Raw genomic sequence first — 25,261 nt, 5'->3', positions numbered from 1 at the left:
TGAGTCTCAGGTAACCATTTACATATTCCCCTCCTTGACCCTCCCCTGTTGCGCCTGCGCAGTGTCACTTGGTGAATTTGAGGAAGGGTCTTTAGGGATCTTTGGATGAAGGCTCCTTCAGCTTCATCACAGTGGACTTTTTACCTTTGGCTCATTAGGAGGAACTGGCTGGAACCCAAGCTACCAAACCGACTGCAACCAGACTGGCGCCCCCTTTTTGCTGTAAATCTTGGCTATCTTGTATCCTCCAGGTTGCAGCTGGTGCTGTAAAACTTCTTATCTCGGCATTTAGTGAAGTCCTGCTTTTTTTAGCACAATTAGTTACATACAGCTCTAAACTAGATATTAATAATGTGGTTTAAAATGTTAGCTTGTTAGTAGGCCCTTATTATATCACAGTATCACAGTATGTTTGGGATTGGAAGGGACCTCAAAAGATCATCCAGTCCAATCCCCCTGCTGGAGCAGGAACACCCAGATGAGGTCGCACAGGAACATGTCCAGATGGGTTTTGAATGTCTCCAGAGAAGGAGACTCCACAACCTCCCTGGGCAGCCTGTTCCAGTGTCTGTCACCCTCACTGAGAAGAAGTTTTTTCTCAAATTTAAGTGGAACCTCTTGTGTTCCAGCTTGATCCCATTACCCCTTGTCCTATCATTGTTTGCCAACGAGAAGAGCCTGGCTCCATTCTCATGACACTCACCTTTTATATATTTATAAACATTAATAAGGTCACCCCTCAGTCTCCTCTTCTCCAAACTAAAGAGACCCAGCTCCCTCAGCCTTTCCTCATAAGGGAGATGCTCCACTCCCTTCATCATCTTTGTTGCCCTGCACTGGACCCTCTCCAGCAGTTCCCTGTCCTTCTGGAACTGAGAGGCCCAGAACTGGACACAATATTCCAGATGGGGTCTCCCCAGGGCAGAGTAGAGGGGAAGGAGAACCTCTCTCGATCTACTAACCACCCCCTTCTAATACACCCCAGGATGCCATTGGCCTTCCTGGCCACAAGGGCACAGTGCTGGCTCATGGTCATCCTGCTGTCCACCAGGACCCCCAGGTCCCTTTCCCCTACACTGCTCTCTAATATGTAATTTCCCAACCTATACTGGAACCTGGGGTTGTTGCTGCCCAGATGCAGGACTCTACACTTTCCCGTGTTAAATTTCATCAGGTTATTCCCCACCCAACTCTCCAGCCTGTCCAGGTCTCTGGATGGCAGCACAGCCTTCTGGCGTGTCAGCCACTCCTCCCAGCTTGGTGTCATCAGCAAACTTGCTGATAGTACACTCTATTCCCTCGTCTAAATCGTTAATGAATATATTGAATAATACTGGTCCCAGTACTGACCCCTGAGGCACTCCACTAGATACTGGCCTGCAACTAGAGGTTAGTTGCTTAACCCTTAAAATGTTAGTTCCCTCTATCAATATAACTTCCTAAACAAGTTTCATAACTTTTTACATAGAACTTAACCACCTTTCCCTTCTCCAAGTTCAGAGTCCGTGCCTCATTTGGTTATACCTGTAAACATTAAACATCTTAGCACGAATCACAACTGCATTTTTCACACTGCGAAACACTAAAGGGAATTTTCCACTCACTTTTACTTTTCCTAGCTATCTTTCTCAACATATATTACTTTGTCCTGTGGTTCTAACTACACTATGACCACGTTAACTAAAGCTGATCTGTATACCAGAGAAAACCAGTTTTTTGCTCTTACAAGAGTAAGAAAGCTTTTAAACCACCACCCAGACCTTTTGTTGGCTCTTCCTGCATTTCAACACAGGCCTGTTGCTCACGACAGCACTGGAACAGGCTGCCCAGGGGGGTTGTGGAGTCTCCTTCTCTGGAGACATTCAAAACCCACCTGGACATGTTTCTGTGCAACCTCACCCAGGCGTTCCTGCTCCAGCAGGGGGATTGGACTAGATGATCTTTTGAGGTCCCTTCCAATCCCAAACATACTGTGATACTGTGATACGACCAGGGCAGCGCACACAACACGCTGCACCGCGGCACACATGGGGTGCAGCTCCAGCAGCAGCCGGGTCCCCCCGGGTTGCTCTGTGCCCCCAGGTCACCCCAGTCCGGCGGCACCGCTGGTGTCTAGACTTGTCCCCGTCTGCCAGGGCTGAGACCAAATTTCTGCCGTGTTTGTGTCAGTTCTCAGGTACGGGCGCTCGTCTTGTGCTGACATGGATATAATTCACCTGGGGGAAGCGGGAAGCCCCACCGCGGCGTGGAGACACGGGCCAAGGAGAGGCGGACGGTTTGCTTTCCGTGCGACGTGAAGGCTGCCTGTGAAAACTGCTCAGGAAAGAGTCAAATTTAAAACTCTGGGTTTCGGATCTGCAGAACCGGGTTTAACTGACACACGCTGGGAATTTCTGCTGCTTTTTGGAAACAGAGGCCTCTCCAGCTGTGCGGAGCGGGGCGCGAACCCGCGGCGCGCAGCGCAGCCCGGCCGCCGCGTTCCCGCCGCTGGGCGCCGCGGTAACGATGTCACCGCGGTGCCCGAGAGCCCCCGGGACACTGGGACCCCAGCGACACGCACCGGGCAGCAAGACACGAACCGCGACGGTTCTGGCGAAGACTTTACATACGATTTTACCCGTAGACCCTTCACAGCCGCGGGAAGCCTGAAGGGGGTCCGGGGCGCTGCGGGAGCTGCCGCAGCTCGGCCGAAGCAGCGGTGCCCCACACGGCCGCTCCCGTCCGTCCGTCTCCCGCTGCCTCCAGCCGGGGCGGCCCTGCTGACTGCAGCCCCCCCGGCCCCACCGAGCCGCCCCCGGCGCCGCCGGGCCCCGACCCCGGGTCCCCCGCACCTCAGCGGGCAGAGCCGGTGCGGCACCGCCGGGCCGCGAGGTGGCGCTGCTGCCCGGGCCGCCCCGCCGCCGCCGCCGCCGCCGCCGCTCTCGCCGCCGCTGCCGCTCCCTCTGCAGCTGCCGCCGCCGCCCGCGCTCGGCCCCGCGGCCCGGCCCGCACCATGGAGGCGCCCCCCGTCACCATGATGCCCGTCACGGGCGGCACCATCAACATGATGGAGTACCTGCTGCAAGGTAAGCGGCGGCCGCGCCGGCGGGCAGCTCGCTCCCGCCGCCTCGGAGAGCGCCCGGCGGGCCTGCGTGCCGCCCGCCCGGCCGCTGCCGCCTCGGGCCCGGGGCTGAGCGGGGGCGGGCAGGGGCCGCGCTGCGGGGAGCGGGGCGGGCGGGAGGGGGTGACCGCGGCTCCGTCTCCGCCCGCCCCAGGAAGCGTTTTGGACCAGAGCCTGGAGAGCCTGCTGCACCGGCTGCGCGGGCTGTGCGACAACATGGAGCCCGAGACGTTCCTGGACCACGAGATGGTGTTCCTGCTGAAGGGGCAGCAGGCCAGCCCGTTCGTGCTGCGGGCGCGGCGCTCCATGGACAAGGGCGGCATGCCCTGGCACCTGCGCTACCTGGGGCAGCCGGAGATCGGCGACAAGAACCGGCACGCGCTGGTGCGCAACTGCGTGGACATCGCTACTTCGGACAACCTGACGGACTTCCTGGTGGAGATGGGCTTCCGCATGGACCACGAGTTCGTGGCCAAGGGGCACGTGTTCCGCAAGGGCATCATGAAGATCGTGGTGTACAAGATCTTCCGCATCCTCATGCCGGGAAACACGGAGAGCATTGAGCCGCTCTCCCTCTCCTACCTGGTGGAGCTCAATGTGGTAGCGCCAGCGGGACAGGATGTCGTCTCTGATGACATGAGGAACTTTGCTGAGCAACTCAAGCCTCTGGTGCACCTGGAGAAGATTGACCCCAAAAGGCTAATGTGATGGAAAAGCTGGGCGGTTATGGCATTGCTTTTGATAAGTGTTCCTGAAAAGAGTATATTTCTAAAAAGCTTTTGGGGGGCAAATAAAACAGGGAGAGGGGAATAAAGGACTACATATCAGTTTTGTCATTTGCAGTTACTGTTTATTCCTTGTACATGTGAATCAAAGTGGACACTTGAAATTAATGCCATTCAAAACATCTATAAATGCCAATATTGGTAGTTTTCATTCTTGTGTTGGGAAGATACCTGTTAGAAAGCATATTGCCTAACAATCCCAAACGGTCAGACTGACTGGAATTCATTGCTCTGCATATCGACATCCCGGTGCTGTTTCCTTGTGGTTTTTTTGTTTTTGAGCACCATTCATGCATCCTACCTAGTTATTCTATTTAAGTAATACATGAAGTTAATACCCTTTAATGCAGGAGGTGTTTAACACAAGCGTAAACCCAGGAACTACACCATACAGAAGAGCAAGTGTATACCTATTTACAGTAGAATAGTAAAGTAATAGCGTATCTAACAGGAACAGTTAGAACACAGGATACTTTACAGAGAAACTGTTTCTGATACAACCAAAGTTAGAACTGGAAAACAATTCAGCAGTATTACAACTGCGAGAGGTTTGCAAACCTTTTAATGCTGTCTTTTTCACTGAAGTTGGGGATGGCAGTCTTCATTAATGAGAAACCCCTTAGCACCACATAACTCTCTAACAACTAAAAGCAAAGACCACTCCCACAAGAATCTTCAAAATTAGCCTTTTAACAGGTGTATTTTCAACACTGGAGCTTGGGTGAGAGAAGCCATGGCAACTGGGTGCAGCGTGTTCCACGGATGCAGGCTCTATGTACATGACATGGGGACAACTGCGAATTTAAGCATCGGCTGGAGAATGCCATTATGCTGAACACAGCAGTGATTCTCAACAGGGCAGAAGCAACGCGATCCCCTACGTGACTGCTCATTACCTACACCAGAAATATTTCTTGGAGGGTACAGACACACCTACAATTCTTTTGTTTATATTCGGGCACAACTCGCCTTCATCATCACACTATCTGGATTTCTTATACCATTTCAGGGCATAACTCCCCAGGGTGCAAGGGGACTCCCCCAAATCCCAAACTTGCTGGTTGCTCTGTGATTCACTGCAGTCCCACCCTGACAGGTGGGAATCCGCAGGGCTGTGTCATATCCTGCCGCTGTGACACTGCTTAGGAATCGCTTGCCACAGGCTTCCATGATCCATGGCTTTTCTCTTTTGACACAGAATTTTTGAAAGAAGTCCGGTGGGTCAGAACAGTTGAACACTGTATGCCAGATATTCAAAAGGTAGGTACTTATAAGTACGCAGGTCTTTCCCACTGCATCTGAAAGGATCTCACTTGGTAATTTACCTTCTAAGTCTCTTTATAATTAGAGGGGCAAAGAAATTGCAGAGCATTGATATTAATGTAATGATGGTAGAGAGGAAAATCCACATGGAATTTCAGGCAGACCAGCTCAAGCAAAAAGAGACTGGATGGAAGGTTCCTAAATGAAGTTTTTATACTTTAGATGATAGTCTGACTATTGCTTGGGCTAAGTTCTCAAAAATAAAAATTATTTAATCTTAAATAGTTCTTTTTAAGGAGAATTAGTTTAAATCCTAAAAACTGCACCAATCCACATTACCGGCTTTCCTAATTCTAGCTGTAGTCTATGTATAGAAGGGGCAGACGTGCAGAGAAAAAAGCTTACTGCATCAATAGTTACAGCTGAAAAACTGCACCCTTTCAGGCACTTAATGCTCAAAGAGTATATCCCTTTTATCTAACGAAATACACTTTCTCATCCTATAAAACTTAGCTTTTATAGCTGGAGACTAAAGACTATACCAATACTATTAGTAATACACACTGGTAAATTCCGTGGCATAACTAAATATCATTGATTGTATCTAGGGTCAAATTACATTGTTGTTACACAGACAGCTGCAGAAAAGCTCAACCTCCTCTTACTGAGAATTACATTATTTTAAAAATTGAAAACATAACTTACTGAATCAAGAATGCGACTGCTTTATTATTTTGGGGGGAATTTGTTTTTGCCAGCTAAAACAGCTGCATTTTACAAGGGCAGGGCTTACCTCAGGACTTTGTTGCAATATATTACCCAAGGCCTGATGCAGCAGAGCTCAAGGTGAGTTTTATTTCTGTGCAAGTAATGCCTTCCATTATTTCACATTGTTCCTCCAGTCTTGCACTCTTGTAACGTTTCTACAACTTTACTGATTAGCATATATCTAAAGTATAAATCCCTCCATAGCAAATAAAGGCAGGATTGTTATTGATCCATTAGGCACCAGCTACTTCTGCTATTAAGAAAGCTCATCTCTGTTCTTACAAGTTCTTCGTACTTTAGAAAAAGCCACAAGTTTTATCCTCTGGCACTCCTCAGTCCTGGATCTCTATATTCTTCCCATGGAAACATGTTAGTTCTGTGCAACTGAAGACAAGAACTGAAATAATTTGGAAGTGCTCTATATTAAGAGTATACTGTATGGGAACATCTTTTAACACCCCTCTGACACGCTAGCACAAAATGAGCTTTTTGATGTATAAACTAATTTGGCATTCAAGTTTTCATCTCTGTAATACAAGGAAACTGCTTTCCTGTTAAATGTTTTCCATATATTATAATATTATATATAACTTTATCCATGATCTAAAAGTTGGTTATAGGGTAAAATGTGTTCTAAATAAGTTTCTCCAAAGCACTGAAAGTTAAAAATAACCACAAACCAGGATTTTTTTTTTTTCCATAATTTTTAATACTTTTCACTTTTAAATACTGGTTTTAAATTTGTGATTGTAACATGGAAGAGCCAACTTCTTTTAATTTTTAAAACTTATCATTAGGATCATAAAGCTATTATAGAACAAACAGTTACACTCTACACACTCAAGGTACTCAAAAAATATGATTCATGTTTTAAGTCTGTAGATGAACAGTGGCAATTCAAATACAGCATTATCTGTACAACTTGACAAAAATACAGGTGGGCAATCTGATCAAAGAGAATCTGCACAACTTCAGATAAGCCAGCTCAGCCCAAGTAAATAAAAGGTAATTTTTTTATTTTATTTTATTTTTTTTTCCAAAGTGCATCACATTTTTCACTCATAAATTTGTCAAAATAAGATGTTCAAGTTCTCAGATAGGAAAACAATGACCATCCTTATCCCCAAGAAAGACAAGTTCTATAGAGTAATTTCCTTCAGATCTAGTTTAGCAATGTCCAAATTCTCCAAACAGACACAGATATTCAGAGAACAATATCCAACAGAGAAGATTGCTGCATTCTCATCCCTTCAAATTGGTTCAGCTCATAAAAACATCCATTCTAGAGTCACAAGCTGCTTCTGCGAAGACCACCACAGCTGTATAAACATTACCGATCCATTAACAGGAAAAAGGGAACTCAGGGCACACAGATATGTGGCAGTGACTGAAAAGAGGGATGGGCTCAACAGACACAGCAAATTTTATAGAAGCAAGATCCCTTCCAGAAGCAAGGATCTAATGGCTACTTGCACATGGACAATCTCAGAGGAGAGGTCTACACAGAACTGCCTTTTTTCCATTTGTTTTTAAAGAGGTCAATTAATATAGATTTCTCAATCTTGCAGCTCCTCAAGAAGCCTCTTACAACTGACTGGGCAGGGCTAGCTGTAGTGAAGTACCAGTGCCTTTAAAAGCAAAACGTATTTTTTACAAATAGTATCTGTAGTGTAATTTTATTTACAGAATAAATCGCAAAAGTACATCACATTTAGTGCAAATGCAACTAATGATATAAGTTTATATACTGCTTTGTAAACTTTCCATACCTTTGCAAAATAAAGCTATCCAATTAAATTAATAAACTTGCTTATGTTCCAACAATTGACCAGAAACAGAAAATAAGGAGTTCTCTTTGTATTTTTGATTTTTTTTAAAGTTCCCATCAGTGGCTATGGTGGAATGAACCATTGATTGGTTGATTGTAAAAAGATGAAGCACATCTGAGGTATAAGATTTTTTTAACATCGCTATATAAAATGCTCACTGGTGATATAGTAAACGTGTACAAATTTTCATCTTATTTGCCTTACTAGCATTACCATATAGGCACTTCTCTACATATTCAAATTAACAGAATAACTCTGTAATAAGGCATATTCCATGCACACCATTAGAGAAAGGCAAATAAAATGGGAAGAGTTATGGAGCATAGAATCCGCATGCATGTGTAATCATGTGTAATGTATGATTTCACCTGTATGGAGAAGATGAATAGATCAAGTTTTTTAACACTGTGCAGATCATCACATTTAATCATCTACCAAATCTTCATTAAGTTACTATATTATATTTATTCTCAGGCACCAACCATACTCTATCAAATAAGACTTTCAGCTTTCTTTTGAAAAAAATATATCAAAACTTTTTTTCTTGAGATACACAGGTTAGTTAAACACCGAGCAGTCTCTCAAGAGTTTCCAACTATGTGACACAGATAAGAGACCTCAAAGTCAGTACCAGTCTGCCACAGTCCTCTTCTAATGAGCATCTCCAGAATCAAAGGCAGGCAGATACCTGACATTCAAATTCTCACAGCAACCAAAGGGAACTTTCCAGTAAGAACTACGCGTCCTTACAGCTCTGATGGGTTTTTGATCAAGAGGCAAATAATTTTCTACATGAACCTCATAGCATGGCTTTACTGAGATGAGGAAAACACATGCAGGATCTGAAAATAATGTACTCATCCTCATTCTAGACTGGGAATGTTGTCTGACATAGTTCAAATTACTTCAATATATATATTATAGTGTACCTTCTCACAGCTTCAGGAAAGCCTTGGATATCATGCAAGAAAGCAGTCCGCATACAGCATGGACAGATGACTTCTAGCTTTCAGTTAGTCTCTTGCCCTCTCATACAGAATCTTCTTATATATTTCTGGATCATGTTTAATAACGAAAATTCTGTAGCACATATTACATAACTAAAAAATACAATAGAAATATAAAGATATCTGGAAAAAAAAATAAAGCTTTTCACACTCTTACTCCTTCAGAACTAAAGATCGTCATAAGAGTAAGACAATAGAAAAGGCAAAGTCATAAGGATATTGACAGCCCTCAGTCATTAACTGACATTTTATGTAACAAGATGATTCATTATAGAAACCAGCAGCAATGAACTATGATTATACAAAGCCAAACAAAACCTACCAGTAAGTCACTTAGGCTTTACTGAAGTCCTCTCTCTCCCCACTCAAAATACCACGTAGATTTTTGTGCATATAAAGCACATACAGTATGCTATATGTGCATTTGTCTTTTGTGCTTTTCACACATGCACAAAAACTGTGTGAGTATCTTAGGTAGGTTGACAGTGAAATTCTGCAACTTGTTTAAAATTAAAGCAGAAACCCATGTTGGTGATTCAAAGTTGTATGCATTCTTCCTCTTCTAAAGCAAGCAAATAAAAATAGAGCCATATACATGTTATCAATACATGTATTTATAATTACACACTGATTCGGCAAGAAAAGTTAGCATGAGAGAGCTAGTGTTAAATACTCAGCCTCATGGTGTTGCAACACTTCTTCACTTCAGTATACAAAGCCTAGAACTTGGGCCATAAAAAGACTGTAGATCCTTCGTTCCAGCATGGAGTGTTCTATGCGTGGTCACTTCTCCAACATGGAATGCTCACCCAGTCTTGTTCTAATTGCTGCAGGTAAGCGAAGACAGAAATACAGCACTGAAAAGGCTGATCACTAATGCGAAAAGAAAAACTTGTTAAACACCTTAAATAGTATCAGCATTGCTATGATCACATTTGAACTGTTGGCTCATGACAGCCTTGCTTTAATGGTTCACCTACACTAGTTCTCTAACAATATACAATTAAAAAAGTGAATCATTACAGGGCTACCTGTTACAGATGGATCAAACACCTAAGACTTTTGGTGTCTGACATAATAAATAGAACCCAAAGATAGAGGTAGCCTATGTTATGCACTGAAAAAGTGATGAAAACTCATTTTCAGATCATGCTGTAATATCAGAACTACCAAAGGGCATTTGATAGTTTGACACTACAGTTATATATAACAAAGTATACAGTAACAGTCTACATTAACAAAAATTAAGGTAAGCCTTTCTTAGCACTAAGGATTATGTTCTGACAGATTTAGATAGGCCAAGAGTGATCAAGAAATCCTCTTCTACATCATATGAGAATTTAAATGTTTCAATTCTTTTAGATTAGCACAATGATCTATACCATTAAAATAAATATACTGATTTCAGAAAACATCTCTAAGTCCCTTTTCTTTCTTAGGCTCATCAGAAGGGCTAATAAATCAAGTCACAGCCTTTTAAATACTCCAGTAATAGACATTGGTCTGTCAGAAAAGTTCCATTAATAAAAATTCTAGACAAAAAATGTTTTCCCAATATAAAACAATACTTTGAGCTTCAAAATATTCTATTAAATATGGACTTATAAGTAGAATTTAAGATACTAAAAGCTCATGAAGCTCTACAGAAACTTCAGTATGTATTCTTCTTAGAGCAAGTATAAAATGCCTGTGACAGCTGAGAAAAAAAATACTTAATAATTTCATACTTCTACATAAATCAGACATGTATGCAAAAAACTGCAAGATAAACTAGTGAAAGTCTACAAAAACTAACACTTGGTAACTTGTGCTGACTTTACTTGTCATGCTAATAATACACACAAATTACATTAATGTTTTAAAACTATATTGCATACATGTATTAAAACTAAGCATTGAATTAATGCTAATCGTAAGACATTTCTAGACTGAATACTTCTGTTTGGCCTTAAATTCACAACAATGAATCAAGAACAACAAAAAAATGAATGTATACCTGCTAGTACTAGAATAAAATAGGCTTTCCTGCTGTTTTCTCTTGCACATATGATGTGAAACGCTTCAAGAATTTTGGATATTCTCGTTTTGCCACTGCCCGTAACACTGATGCCGGCGCCCATCCTCCTGGGTTCACTAGAAGCAGACAGGAAGAAATACATTGAAATACAAGCACATCTACAAAAATCTAGAAAATAAAATTTAAGTTCATTAGCCCTGCAACTCTTTCTGAAGTAATGGGAAAGAATAATAATAATAGATTTTTTTTTAATGTCCTTACACCTTGCAGTGTAGCACTTTGTACTCTCACATTCAGTCCAGTTCTGTGACGCCACTATTAAGAAAACGTTGAACATGACGTTTTGTGAGTCTTTGGGTAATGCTCAAATGGGAGATTATATTCTCTAAGGACTTCCAACAAACGGAGACTTGAGTTACTTATTATTTCAAATAAAACAGAAGTCAGTCTTAACTTTTCAGTAACTTCTGCATTTGTCTAAAGAATTGCTACACAGACAAGGTCTTACAAATTATTTTTAAAGGACTTTAAACAAAATTAGAACTGATTGTAAAAGATGCTTCAATTTACAAGGCAAGTATTTTGCTGAAAAAGCTGCCACTTCCCATATAATCATAGTTCAGAATTTATCAATGACAATGTATTTTAAGTAATTAGGAAACTTCTAAAAAGGAAAGAAAGCAGCTTACCCTAGAGTTTAAGACCATATAGTATTATTTGTACAAGATATAATATAAATTACATCACCTCTATACGGTACAGATTTGGTGTACCAATTTTTCAGACTTTTGACTCTTCAGTAAGGCATGTAATTGTTGGTTAAAAGTAATATGCAAGTGAGCTACTCCAGAAGAGTTTTGTAATTGCAGCTAATAAGTATGTAGCTCAAATACTACAATACAGTGCTAAACACTGGGTACAGTAACAATACAGTTTGGTTTTGGTAACTTTTCAGTCAATGTGAAGAATTCTACCAGTTAAAAAATAAATTTAAAAAATTATGAGACTAGATTATACAGCTTGCAAACATCTCCACACAAAATTTATTCACCCCTCCTTAACACTGAGAGTAAGAACTGTATCTTCACTATCAGGAGCTTTTCAGCCTAACAAGATGACTCTGGAAAAAAAATTACAGCAATATATGAAAAAAACCCATAATATTACTGAAATGAAAACCTATGCTGTCATGCCAGTGGCAGACATTCCTTCTGCACTCCCTCCTGCACCCCAATGTTCTGTACTTCAGACTGAGCTACATACCACTTCCATTAACTGCTCCCAGAAAGCCACGCAATGAATGATCCCACTGATTCCTGTACCACATTAATTCAAGTCTTTTTGAACACACAGACCACAAGTGTGATGCTATATATAAATTTAACAGAAAACTGCATGAAGCTTTTTTTTGCCAGTCTTCAGCTCCCCAGAATTAGCATATATCATGAATATGATACTGAAAAATTTTAGACTTACCATTAGCTACATATGTAATCTTGCATAGGATGTTGTCCCTGCTTATTTCCTTGTTCCCCTCTGGTGGGCTTACTAATGTCTGACAAATCATAGCAATATTTATTTTGGCACGGACACAGCGATTGTTTAGCTGCCAAGAAATGAAACATTTGTAAGACTCAAAGTAAATTTTTTTTTTCAGCATACTTGACTGCCAGCATTTTCATTTACTACAAGACATTCCAGAAAATGTGTTTTTGAGGGTTAGTATTCCAGCAGTATGTAAAATGAATGTGAACAGGGAAAGCATAAAACTAAAATGCCCGAATCCCAGGTTTCTCTTGCTTAATACATATTACAAGTGAATTACTTCAATTATTGTGACAAATGAGTAAAGAAATATTTAAAGAATAATGTATCAGCATTTACATATATCAGTTAATAACTACTCCCTTGTAAGCACACTATGGCATAGCAATGAGCAGATAAATACTCCAAAGAAAACAATAATTGCTACTATCTGCCAGAATCAAGGCAGAACTGTGTAAGATGGAGGTTTAACAGATTAAATATCTACAATTATACAAGCCTACTCCTATATCTGATAAAACTGAAGAGTTATTGATTTTATTCCATACAAAAATTCCACAAATTTTCCTTCCATTCTGCTTTAACACCTGAGATCTCCCAACTGTTGAGATAAGGCAAGAAAGTTTTTGGCTCAGGACCTCTTCATCAGGTGATTATATCACCTGGTTTTCATAAACTGTATTTTTGCATAACCCCCCCACATTACTACACAACCGAAACATGTTATCTTAAAAGCAGAACTTGATAGAATGAAAACACTGCTTACAGGAGCACTGTCATGTTCCACAGAGAAATTGCACACAATCCACGTTTCAGGATCATTTTCACTGAAGGCTGGTATCTTTCTGATGGCAGATAAATACAGCACATCCCTTTGAGAAGCTGGCCACACCCTCTGCAGAGAAACATCTGAATATAAACTTTTCCAGTTTTGCAAATTAAGTACTTACTATCCTTAGATAAAGGAGAAAAACAAGTAAGGCAAACCAGGTCAGTCATGTTATTTAAGTAAAAGTTTCTTCAAGTTAGTAATTTCATTTTCAAAACTGAAACAGAACATGGCTGCTAGACAGATGTGTATCAGGTTATATGGCTACACTTCATTTTTAAAAATTTAAGGCAAAAGTTTAAGGACTTTGAAATGCAGAAAGTCAAGCTGCAGTGATATTTTCAGTAGGCAAACAGGAAGCAGCAGTTCTCCTCCTGTACACTCAGCCTCAGGTTTACATTGTAGTTAATACTTGTAAGCTGCAAACTGAACTAGTGGTTCAGTATTAACAGATGTGTCTACAGATACTTAAGTCTCCAGAGAGAGAGAGAGAGAGAGAGAGGGTGGGAGAAATATTTAAAGCAAATGCTATTTCAAAAAGCTTCTACTTCAGTAAGACCAATGTGATAAACTGATATTATCTAAGAGGAAGTTTCAGAAGCAAAATGTCTGATAAAATAAGAAAATATACAAAAGTCATTTTTCTGACACTCAATAGGGGAAAAAAGTCTAGCTTTTACCACACTACCATACAGTTTTACACAACTGTCTCGCTCAAAATCGCAAGTCCTCTGTTACACAAGTTTTAATCATAAAAACACCAAAGACAAGTATTTGGTCTAATATTTGTGTATACTAATACTTGGAATCATGCAAGATAAAAGATTAATCTGTACATCTCATTCCCATTTTTTTGAACCTTTAAGTTACACTTTTTGGGTTCTAATTCAAATGAACATTTTAGTATATTTAAAATAGAACTGGCTTGGGGGAGGGAAACAAAGTAGTTACAAGAACAAATGTACCAGCAATTACACCACTTCATAATGCAAATCTGTATGTCAACTAATTGTGGTCAACAATAGCTTACATTATTGCGACAAAAGATGCAATACAGTGGTACATGTTTCTTCTTCTTAGTCAGTGTTCATTTATGGCTTCAGTTTGCTTCACATGGCTCTTACCTTGCTGGCAGTGGTGTATTTAGAGATTAAAACCAGTCCCCATTTGTTATTACAAGCTCTATCAGACACATGCACAACCCATTATGCTATCAAGACAAGTTTGAAGAACTGACAAAGTTGCAGTTTAATAGAGAAAACTGTTGAACAGTATCTTAAGTTGTTAAGCTGTTGAAATATTACAGAATAACATTAGAACACATATGCCCCAGACTGTATCAGTAACATACGTATACAGCTACAGTTTTATTACCTTATGTGTCTGGTAAATGATGATTGCATTATCAGCTAAGTTTTCCACAACATGGAAATTTTCAATTGTTGCTAAAAGAGGAAAGGAGAGAAAAAAATCCATCAGTAAACAAGCAGAAATATTAGGTCAATGTTATAAACAACAGCTTTGCTTATAAACATGCAAAGCTTAAGAACCAATTTCTTACTTTCCCAGTCATTACGAACGTCAACATTCCAGAAGTAGTGGCAAACTTCATGCCCTGTTACGCCTTTAACGGCATGGGTCGCTTTCAAAGGATCTAAAACTATTCCATTCTCTTCCACCTCTCTTCTGTATACCTGTAGCACAACAAAAAGAAATGTAGAATAGAAATTGTGAAAACTCTTTAATTGTTTAAAATTTCATCAGTTTTTTTAAAAAACACTTACCTAGAACATTTAACACACGAAAACTTTCTCGTATTAGTGTTCTCTGGCAACTAAAAATGCAGACATTCTTATACAGCAGTTCACATTAAAATACCAATATTTTAAGAAGATCTACTTCAAAAAACAATTAATCTACTTTATTTACCACTAGGATCCATGCACAAGGATTCATACAAACACAGTAAAGCAGCTGATACAGTAGCTTGCTACTCTGTAGCATTTTCATACATTGAATTTACACATCATTTTGATACCAAGTTTCAAATAGGAGAGAATGAGAATGGATTCTACAAACACAAAGCTACTGCAAGAGTTACACAGGATTTTGTACGAATCAGTATATTAGAAGCCACAGCTCTCATGCACTCCAGTCCTAACTTAAACAATGCTATTTTCAGAAGTTTTAACAGCATAACTTGCTGAGTGGCAGTATTCCCAGAGAACCACACCATCACTGAGGCTGGAAAAGACCCTTACGATCATTGAGTCCAACCATGAACCAAACTCTGCCAAGTCCACCACACTGAAAGCATCTGTCTTCATAGCATATCATTTTATATCAAATAAACAAAACCCCAAAAGATTACCTTCATTTCTCCCTCTTCTACCACTAGCTGCCAATTGGCATCTCCTCCTACGTCTTGCAAGGAATACGTCATATGGTTTTGTACCATCTCTTCCACCTTGGAAAGAAAAAAAAAATACATATTTTTACTTATTCCTTTCATCTTCTTGGGCAGAGATTTTACAGTACTGGAAGCTGCAAGTCAATACTTCAAATCCTGTGCAGAAGCCAAATTTGGGCAGTGGCTTTCTATTACAGGTTAAGAACAAGCAGATAATTCTGTCCTCCAGAAGCAAAAGCCAAAATCTTCATTCAACTTCTAGCTTCATTCTTTCTGGGTACTTTTATCCTTTCTTTGCACTTGCGAACTGTCAAAACTATTTCTACCTAAGACAGATTTGTTTCAGCATATAGGAACTTACTTCAGGTATCTCTAAATAGAATTACAATGCGCTGTAAGATATTCACTGAAGACCATTTAAAAAGCTGAGCAAAGGTGAGGGGGATGGGGCAAAGACAGACAAGCTCTAAAAAACTAAAGGTATATCAAAAGTCATATTGGGAAAGCAATGAAGGAAACAGTCAAGAGCAAAGCATGCCTATTCTGTTTCATTGGCATCTTTGCACAGTTGCCAGCTAGAAAAAAAAAGAACAGAAATGCTTACATTAAAAAAAAATGATGATACAGATTCACTACTATTATAAAATACTAACTTAAAAATTATTTAGCTAAACATCTGCATGCTTTTCTGAAAGGCCAAATGTTTTATAATTTTTTATCAAGCTATGTGAACATCTCATTTTTTTAATTCCATGTGATGTGCAAGAAAATGGGTGCTGGGACAGGAAACAGAGTTGTATTTGAAATCTACAATCTTATGTTTCTTTTATGTTTCTTTAGCTCCTAACCCCCTTTGAAATCCCACTCTCCTTCAAATAAAAAAAGAAGCAAAAATATAACGTAACTATTGATGTGTAATGTTTACAAGTACTGGAAACACTTTAATAACTTCTTTCCACCCAAAAGGTAGATGCCTACTAAAAGCCCATGTGATTGACACTATTTTCCTGAATTACCAGAACACCTTTTTTTTTTTTAATTAAAAAAAAAAAAAAAAAGAAAAAAGAAAAGGCAATACAAGCAAAGGTTAGTTGATCGACCAAAGATTAGCCTAAGAAATGCACAGGATTAATAGCCTGAACCCATAAATGTTTTTTCACAACATACAAAAAAATATGAAGCCTCGTGTGCATATAAAATAACTTATATTTGAGCAAGTAGTACAAGTGGAAAGCAAAATTAAAGAATAGTTGTTGGTTTTTTTTTCCCCCCCAGTGAAACAATGACAGTACAATCCAAACCAGGTAAGACTGTGCGCCAAATATTCAACTTACTATCTCTAGGTCACACTTATTTCAAAAAGGAATCCTCACCACGCTCCCAGCATTTACCTGCAACACCTTCAGGTCCCTATGTTTCTTCTCCCCTAGTTCCTAAACTATTAAGGACACAGCTAGCTTTTAAATGTTTCTTTGGTGTTTTGCTGCTTTTTGCTTTATGCTAAATGCAGAGGGATGAGGGGCACAGCATGGAAAGAAGAGAAGAGAAGGAGGCACCCACAGAAGTGTAATCTAGGAGTTTCTTTTGCCTCACTAACGAACTGCAGTGCCTACAACTGCCTTGTGCACGCTACCTGTCCAAACTGTACATAATGAATGCTCTGGTCACAATCCATCAACCTGCACCTATTTCAGAGCCACAGAGCCAAGATTCACAGCCACTTTGCCACTGGGGAGGCCACACTTTTACCTCTGGGGTCCTGGCAGGCTACAGGAATGGTCTTCAACCTGCATGCCATGCAGCATTGGCCTGAACATTATTAAGTGGTAAGTTCTTCACTTTAAAGGCCCCCAGAACAGCTCAATCTATTTTAAAATCTGATGGTCCTTTAAAAGAAAGTGATCTGCAAAACATTCACAGCATTATGCCCACAGCCTCCCACTCAACTGGCAGAGACAAATCAATGCCTTTGTATGGGCACACTGAAGAACCAGCTCCCATCAGAATACATGTTTATACTTCTCAGTCTTAAAAACAAAGCTGCAAGTTTGTACTTGACCTTTTACTGATACCAAAATTCCCTTCATATCAATGAAGTTCAGGAACAAGTCACATTTATTCAGAATCAAGATATTAGCTTGCCTTTCCAAAAGCCAAATCTTCTGCTTGGGAACAGAGGACAATTTCATATATTAATAAGGTCCAGAGCACGTTGCCACCAAAAAGTGTGCTGCTTTTCTCTTCATTCTCTCAGTCATCTTTCACCTGCTCGCTCAGTAGCAATGAAGCTACAAAGCAGGTGGACTGGCTTCATCTGACAAAAAATTGTTCTGGGGAAAATATCTGGGGAGCCAGAAGACTAGTTTTCTATAAATTCAGAAGAAAATACTTTCTGCTGTAAGCCCGCTAATTTAATATTGCATTCAAAGGCAGTCAGTATTAACTTCCACGTAATATAATCCACACAGCAACCGAAAAGAGCAACAATTTCAGTCTGTTTGATCCTTATCCTTATTTGTGTTATTGTGACAGGGACCTGGTCCACCTCAGATTTGCTTTAAAATGGTGCACACCAGTGCTCTAATATTCAGGTTTATCATATAAATGCACAAACATTATCACAGGCATATATGAGGTGAAAATGAGGATGCCTACATATTTTAGAAACTATGAATTTCCCTTATATTGAACTGCCTACATACCTACAACCTGACAGACGACAAGTTCCTATCTTTGGAGTCATATTTGCTTTCTATTACTTCATCCCCCTTCCTCCTCCCAAACGAAAATGTACTTGAAAACTAAGTTTACTATTGGAGTAGCAGTAGATGAGCCTACCAGTTTTGTAAAATATGACCTGCATATGATTTGCCTTAAGTTCGAATTTTAGAAATAAACTGACTGCAAAATGTCAAGACAGCTGCTGGGATTCCAGTCCAGTGACTAAGTCCTTCAGTTTTTGGGTCCTGCTCATAAAGCTGGTAGTAAGGTCTGCAGGTGGTATAACTCCAGGCTCAGTTAATAAAGAGAAAATCCATTCCTTCTCTTTGAAAAAACAGGTTGTTTGCAGCATTAATTAATAATTTCAAAAAACTCCAAAATAACAAATCAAAGAAGGATGCTGCATATTCACAGTCATATATGGACCACAGCAGGAGGAAAGTAGTGTCATGAATGCCATGTATGACTGACTTTTTTTGAGACTAAAGAGCAAATACATGAACTCACCTATCTAATTCTACTCTGAACTATGACATACAGAGAAATCACCCAGAGTACTTTTGCACATTACTGGAATATGTCACTATGACCACATTGACATATTCAGGACGTCAGATTTATTTTCTGAAGAATAATTGAATATATTGAAACTCTTCAGTAAAAATTCTCATACACACTCTTGTTTGTCAACAACATACTTTATGAACTTTCAGCAATGAAAGTAGTTGCAGAACCTTAATATCTTAATGTCATTATGAACAAATATTAACGACAAAAATCAAACCTTTCCTTACAAGCAAGAAAAGCTATTCAATTTGAAGCAAAGACCATCTCCATCCCACACAAAACAGGTGTTATTCTACTTTTATTATAATCAGAAATGCAAAATTTTCAAGTTGTAGGCATTTCTATTAAAGCTACTGAATTAAATCCAACAGTTTCACAAGATTTGGGCCTTTGCACAAGTGATATGCATGCAAGCAGAATGTAAAAAGACAACCATTTAGTAGAGAAATAGAGAACTCTTTTGTTTGTCTCAACATACTAGTTTAAAGCAAGCAGTGATTTACGTAACAAAAAACCCAGGTTCTAGAGAAGAGGATGAAATACAGCAAAGATATGCAACCCCCACTCTACACATTAATACAGTACCTGGGCGCTGAATCTGTGAACATCATCAGAGGCACTGACTAGATCAATGGAAGACATGGAGGAAGAGCGACTATAGGGCTACCAGAGACAGACAAAGAAAAAACCAAGTAATCAGAACAAAGGCACAACAGAGCATTCAGTACCAACTTGCAAGCACAAGATAATGAAGAAAAGAAAAACAAAAGCACCATAAGCAGCAAGCACAGCAGCAAATGCTGATTTCATGCACCTATTATGTATTATGCTCCCAGTGTAGCCCTGAGAGGAGCACAGTGTTTCCAGTAACACTAAAAAACCTGATCCTTATACAAAATAACTTTTTCTTAAAAATAAAACCAATTCAATGAACTTCGTTGAAGGTATCTTAAACTGAGGTTAGCAAGTTGTGATTTTTCCTTAATTATCTGACAAGTCTGATAAAAGTCAGTAGTATTCTAAATGGGCATTCAAATCAGTATTTTTGAGCCAAGACAGGAAAGAAGTCCTCCTTCAACCGAAAATGAATAAACCATTGAAAGTTACTAGAAACACCTAGGAAAAAAAAAAATCTCACCTAGTCATATAAAATATTATATAGAAATACCATAGGTTGGCTCATTATTCAGAGGGGATCATGAGAAATACCATACCTTTTGGACAAATCGATGAGTCCCCACAGCAGAATATGAATCTCCAGAAGGTAAGGATGTTGGCCAGTGTAATCTGACCTTTTCACTTTGGGACTGCAACAAAATAAGTTTAATTATTAGTAGTCAGCTGCTACTGTGTGGACAATGAAACAAGAGTGAGTCATCCTCAGTCTACACAGTGGCTAAGACTGTCCATGACAAACATGAAGCTGTCATCCTGCTGGAATTCTCAGTAAGTGAATGGGCTTGAAACCTGAATTAATCTATACTTCAAGGTCTATTTCTGAGTTAAAGAAAATAGATGGGTAGCATTAAGGATCCATGTAGTAGCACGACAGGCACTCAAAACTCTTCCTCTATGCTTGGAGATCCCAACATGGGTAAGCATCGCTGGGTACTATATGCCCAATACAAAGTCTTTTACTTCTTAACCAAGTCACATATTCACTATATTCATAAGCCTGGACACTTCTAAGACAAAGGATACACCACTTTGTTATTCCTTCTCATTTAATATACTGCTATACGTTCTTATATTGTATATGTCTCCTCACATGCATTTTATCCCTTTTTGATCCTTGTCACTGAAGTGTACTCAATAAATTAAGAGAAGTAGCCTGAGCCAACAGAACTTTAAAATAAAACCAAAACCCAACAGAACTAGTTCCTTCCTGTTCTACATAATGCTAGAGTTAAAAGAAACTTCAGAGCAATAATTAGGTTTTGAGAAATAGCTGCAGTGTTTGATATTGCTATTTGCACACAGCAACAGTTAGATACAAAGGTAAGTTTTATACAGGACACTTATTTAGGCATTAGAAACTAGAGACATTAAATTGGCTTAACACTTATACTATCCATTTCTATGTAAGCTGTGAAGTCACTTTCTCAAAATTAGTGTTAAAAACAATATTTAACTATAAAAAAAAAAAAAAAAGGTAGGCGAATAATTCCCCTCATGAGTGTCAGAATAAAATATCCAGAGCTTCAGAACATGCACCCCAGGACTGAGCTTAAGTCATGGAAGTCTCCCATGAAGTGCCCATCATTAAGACATTTTACAAGTATTAATACCTGTTCTTCCATTTTATCCTGTCTATCGAGAGCAGCTTCAACAGCATCGAAGAATTCTTCTTCATTAATCAGACTATTAGGACCCTCCTAGAGCATAAGAAATAAGATTGGTTCAAAGTCTTGGAAATGTGAGAATTCCACTTAAGTTTAATAATAGAAATACGTATTTATATATAAGCATTAGCTTTTGTTATTCTTGAAAAGGTGGTTTAAGCATCTTAGAATTTAATTATCTCACTAAGGAGGAAGCTGCTGAAATATGCAACTTAATAGATAAAAGGAACCTAAAAAAATAACTGAATTCGTCAACATGTAATTTCAAAAGGCAGTGACAAGTTAAAAATCAAGTCAGCTTAAACTTCACATACTAGGACTGCCTAGGTAGTCAGGGTTTTCATATTTGCTTTACGTATCTATAGAGCTGAATCATTAAAAAAGGAAAGTACGAAACTATTGCATATAAGCGGGATCAAATATACAAGAAAAATAATCAAAAAGCAACAGAAATATCTGTAAGCAAAATGCTTTAGGGAAAAGCAGAATATGGAAGCCTGAGATGAAAGCAAACTTCTATTCTCAAAAAATTGAAGACGGATTCTTCATACAGTTTCAGTTTCCAAGGTGTATAAATAAAAGCAGCATGAACACACTTGCACAACCCAAACACCTCCATTTACACAGCCCTTCCCTGCTTTGAGAAACAAACCAATCTTTAAAAGTCACAGTGTTTTTAAAGATTTCAAAAGCAGAATTATACCTCATAGTCTGGCCCTCCAAAGTGGGACTTTTTCTTCAGTTCTGTCACAGCATTTTTGTATGCTTCTTCAAATCTTCTCCTTTTCTCTACCTCCTGAAAATTACATCATCATTTGATGCAGTGAGAATGAATTGACTGATAATAGACAACCTGCCAATAAACTGAATGACAAGTGTATTTTTTTTCCAAGTAACAATTGCAAAGCAGCTGAATTTCTGAATTTATTTGCATACATGCATTATATGTACCCATACACATGCATATATAATAAAAAGCTTGGTGAACCAGCTACCTTGAGGATACCTTCTTTAAGTCATGTGGAAGAAACTAGATCAGCAAGCAAAAACCGGTACCTAGTTTAAGCATAGCTATTCATGGTTCACTGAGGGTCAGACTTCATATCTGACTGACCGTTTATATAAATCTTGACACAGATGCTTGGGCAGTGATAAAAGGCTGAAAAGTAAGACTGCTAAAAAGCTAACTTGTTGAATGTGGTGAGATACTAATGAGTCACAGCATGTAAATTTGTATCTATAATTATCTGGCATAGGATCAATGTGAATCATCTTGTGAACTCAAAACAGAGACTAGCAACTCAACATCATTCTCCCGTAATAGGTATGTGACTGTAGCAGAGCCACTGATGATATCTATCTTTCTCATTGTATATTTTGAATTAAAAAGTAGTAATCCCGGAATCAGATTAAGCCTAATATTTACCCTGTAAATTCTACATACTGCCAGACATCCTCAGCGAAAAGGCTATGAACACTTTTGAAATTCTTGCAGAATTCAACGTTAACACGTAAGAAGTTTTTCTGTCCCTTTTCAGAATCACTTCAGGTGGAAAAAAGTCTCATGGGTGACAACTGGACACTACACACTATTTCTTGCAGATATAATTATTCAATTTGAACTTTAAAGATTCAGCGGAAAACCCTTAAGCAACACTGAAATGCCAAGTTTATGAACTGGGAATTTGGTGGTAACATTCACTCTGGAACAAATTTTCCAAGTTCTAAAGAAAAGTTTGAAAAGTAAAGCAACAGTTTCAACACAAAACAAAGTAGCATAGTTTTCCACACATAAATTCCTAGGAAAAAAAGCAGCACTAAGATGAAGACAGTATTGTCTTCACCTGTGAATGCTAGCTTTTGCCTTCTGAAACTATCACTAAGAGGCAACAACTGCTAACATGTTTCATAAAATTCTGCATGTTTATTGTTTTTGAAAGTAACTGGAGAGTCCTGAAGATGCATAAAGCCTGACTTGAGTATAAGTCATTGAGAGAAATCATAGAAGCTTCATTGCAGAATACCTGGAATAAAAAAACAAGCAAAACACCCCCTAGTTCCTCCTCCTGCTTATCCCAAATCCCCACACTTTGTGTACTTCAATCTGCAGATTACTGATAATTCACGTGTCAAAAGACAACTCTCCAAATTTTCCAGCTTCTCTTGGCAACAACAACAAATAAGGCAGAAACTGGGAAATTGTTTGACTGCATAGCAGAAAATTTACTGGTTTATTAAAACTCTGTAAAATTTAGTATGACATTTAAGTTAAAATTATTGAAGGTGAACAAAATAAGCAACCTAAACATGTTAATCTTAAGGTAAAATTTAATGTTCAGAATATAAGTTTGCTCATTAACAACTAGTAAGGCCAGAGAAAGCAGGAATAGAGAAACATTGCTGTAGTCAAGACAACAAGAAAGGCATCATCACACAGGTCTTGTTGCAAATAAAACAGTGGACCAAATAGTAAAGATTAAATCCTTTCCTTGTTTATCCATTTTAGGAAAAGTCTATTTTAAAATGCATTCAAGGGGCTCATGCTGAAAAATAATGAACTGGAAAAATAAAAATATCTTAACAGTGAAGAGTAAAAGGTTGAAAGCAAAACTATAAAGAAAATTACATTTGGATAACAGTACATGCTTTTGTATTAATTTATTCTGTCCACCTGACTCTTTTGCTAACAGAAAACTAAATACAGAATTCTAAAATTACAATCATTATTTAGCAGCCTCCTTAAAAATTAAAGTATGTTTTTTATAATAATTGGTTTTCAAAGGTTTACAAATAGTATCCAACCTTCAGAATGTAACTTCAAACCATTTATTTTATTTACAAAAAAAAGGAGGGGGTTATAGAGAAAGATCCTTCATAACACTGTACTCATCTCTAGTCAAAGTGTGGTCACTTCCAGATTGAACAAATTCTACTGAACTCGAGCTTTTTTAATACCAGGAAATTTTTAGAACAATATAATTTTGAAACATATTTGTTTCCAGTTCAACAGACATAAATCTGTCTTGCATCTTTAGGCTAAGTTAGCCCTCTACAAGATGGAGGTTCTATATATTTGTGACGTAGTGGAGTGGGACTCTTACTAATGACTTTGTGTGCTGCTGTTAAGTAAAAAGCAGTTCTGAAGCTAGTGGAGTGAGGAGGCTGGAGAAGAGAGTGAGCTGGATTACAGCCGTACTTGTATCGCTTGTGAAACACTCGTCAGTTTTAGCCACTGACAGAGATCTTTTTCCTCCTGTGACAAACCTGCACAACGTAGAGCCAGTCACATGAATGTGCTGACATGCAAAATGACAAACTTGATCCTGTCCCTTTCAGTTCTCGCTAGATGGTCTTTTACAGGCATTGCACAGATTTACAAGAGCTCTAAAATCCTCACAGCTAGAACATAAACACAAACAGCTGCCCAATTTCATGTAATTTTCCCCTCTAATCTCTCTTAGAGATGGTCTTCTTAACTTCATTATCTCACAATATCCACTTCCTCTTCAGAGCAGTTCACACATCCATCCAAGAAAACCAAAAGATCAACACCATTCTCCTCCCACATCTACTCAGCAGACAACAGACAGTTTTTTTGCTCAGGCCCATAACAGTAGATGCTCCTATAAAGCCATGTTTAACCACTAAAACAAAATAAAACAAACAAAAGCAGCTCTACAACTGAAGTGGAATAGTGTTAGCAGAAGTCTGAATGCAGTCAACTGCTGTATTTAAGGGTGTAGGTACCAGGGTGCTGGTCACAGGTGACTGCAGGGGTGGCCTCCGTGGGAGCAGACCGAGGGCTGCCCCATGTCAGCCACAGGTAGTTCTAGCCCGCTCCAAGACGGATCCACAGCAGGACACAGCTGAGCCCATCCACCATGCGTGTGCACCTCTCTAAAAATGTATTTAACAGCAAAAAATACCCCAGGAAGAAAGAGGGAACAAGTGAGAAACAGACGAGATGCCAGAGCCAGAGGAGGAGGAACAGCTCCCACGCTGCAACCCATGGAGGACCAGACACTAGGACAGACGGACATTTTCTGAAGAAGTCTTATCCCATGGAGGACCCACACTA

The 25,261-nt window shown here is 39.3% G+C and overlaps 2 protein-coding genes across 6 annotated transcripts in view; one reads left to right on the top strand and one right to left on the bottom strand.

Annotated features, from left to right (window-relative positions):
• Window positions 1-2,938: 2,938 nt before the first annotated feature.
• On the top strand, window positions 2,939-3,808 carry MED18 (mediator complex subunit 18; the record flags this gene model as incomplete). Its single annotated transcript, XM_080361965.1, has 2 exons — window positions 2,939-3,065; window positions 3,255-3,808. The coding sequence occupies exons 1-2, from the start codon at window positions 2,993-2,995 to the stop codon at window positions 3,806-3,808; spliced, it is 627 nt and encodes a 208-aa protein (XP_080218091.1). The 5' UTR covers window positions 2,939-2,992.
• Window positions 3,809-6,645: 2,837 nt separating this feature from the next.
• The window catches only part of CERT1 (ceramide transporter 1), an 80,991-nt gene continuing 62,375 nt past the window's right edge, over window positions 6,646-25,261 (bottom strand). The window contains exons 8-19 of one of the 5 annotated variants that reach the window (XR_013923551.1): window positions 21,887-21,979; window positions 21,130-21,216; window positions 20,056-20,148; window positions 19,427-19,504; window positions 15,515-15,610; window positions 14,705-14,837; window positions 14,518-14,588; window positions 13,081-13,209; window positions 12,246-12,375; window positions 10,749-10,885; window positions 8,675-9,579; window positions 6,646-8,113 (exon numbers count right to left, since the gene is read on the bottom strand). Coding sequence is in view for 4 of the 5 variants with exons in the window: in XM_080363106.1 (XP_080219232.1) it covers window positions 10,758-10,885; window positions 12,246-12,375; window positions 13,081-13,209; window positions 14,518-14,588; window positions 14,705-14,837; window positions 15,515-15,610; window positions 19,427-19,504; window positions 20,056-20,148; window positions 21,130-21,216; window positions 21,887-21,979 (1,038 nt within the window). In the remaining variant the exon portion in view is untranslated. Of the gene's footprint in view, window positions 9,626-10,748; window positions 10,886-12,245; window positions 12,376-13,080; window positions 13,210-14,517; window positions 14,589-14,704; window positions 14,838-15,514; window positions 15,611-19,426; window positions 19,505-20,055; window positions 20,149-21,129; window positions 21,217-21,886; window positions 21,980-25,261 lie in introns of all 5 variants that reach the window. The other 4 variants (XM_080363106.1, XM_080363107.1, XM_080363105.1 and 1 more) reach the window with 4 other exon arrangements.

The sequence above is a fragment of the Nesoenas mayeri genome (assembly GCF_963082525.1).
Source record: "Nesoenas mayeri genome assembly, chromosome: Z".
NCBI lineage: Eukaryota > Metazoa > Chordata > Aves > Columbiformes > Columbidae > Nesoenas > Nesoenas mayeri.
This window is presented reverse-complemented; position numbering and strand designations above follow the sequence as displayed.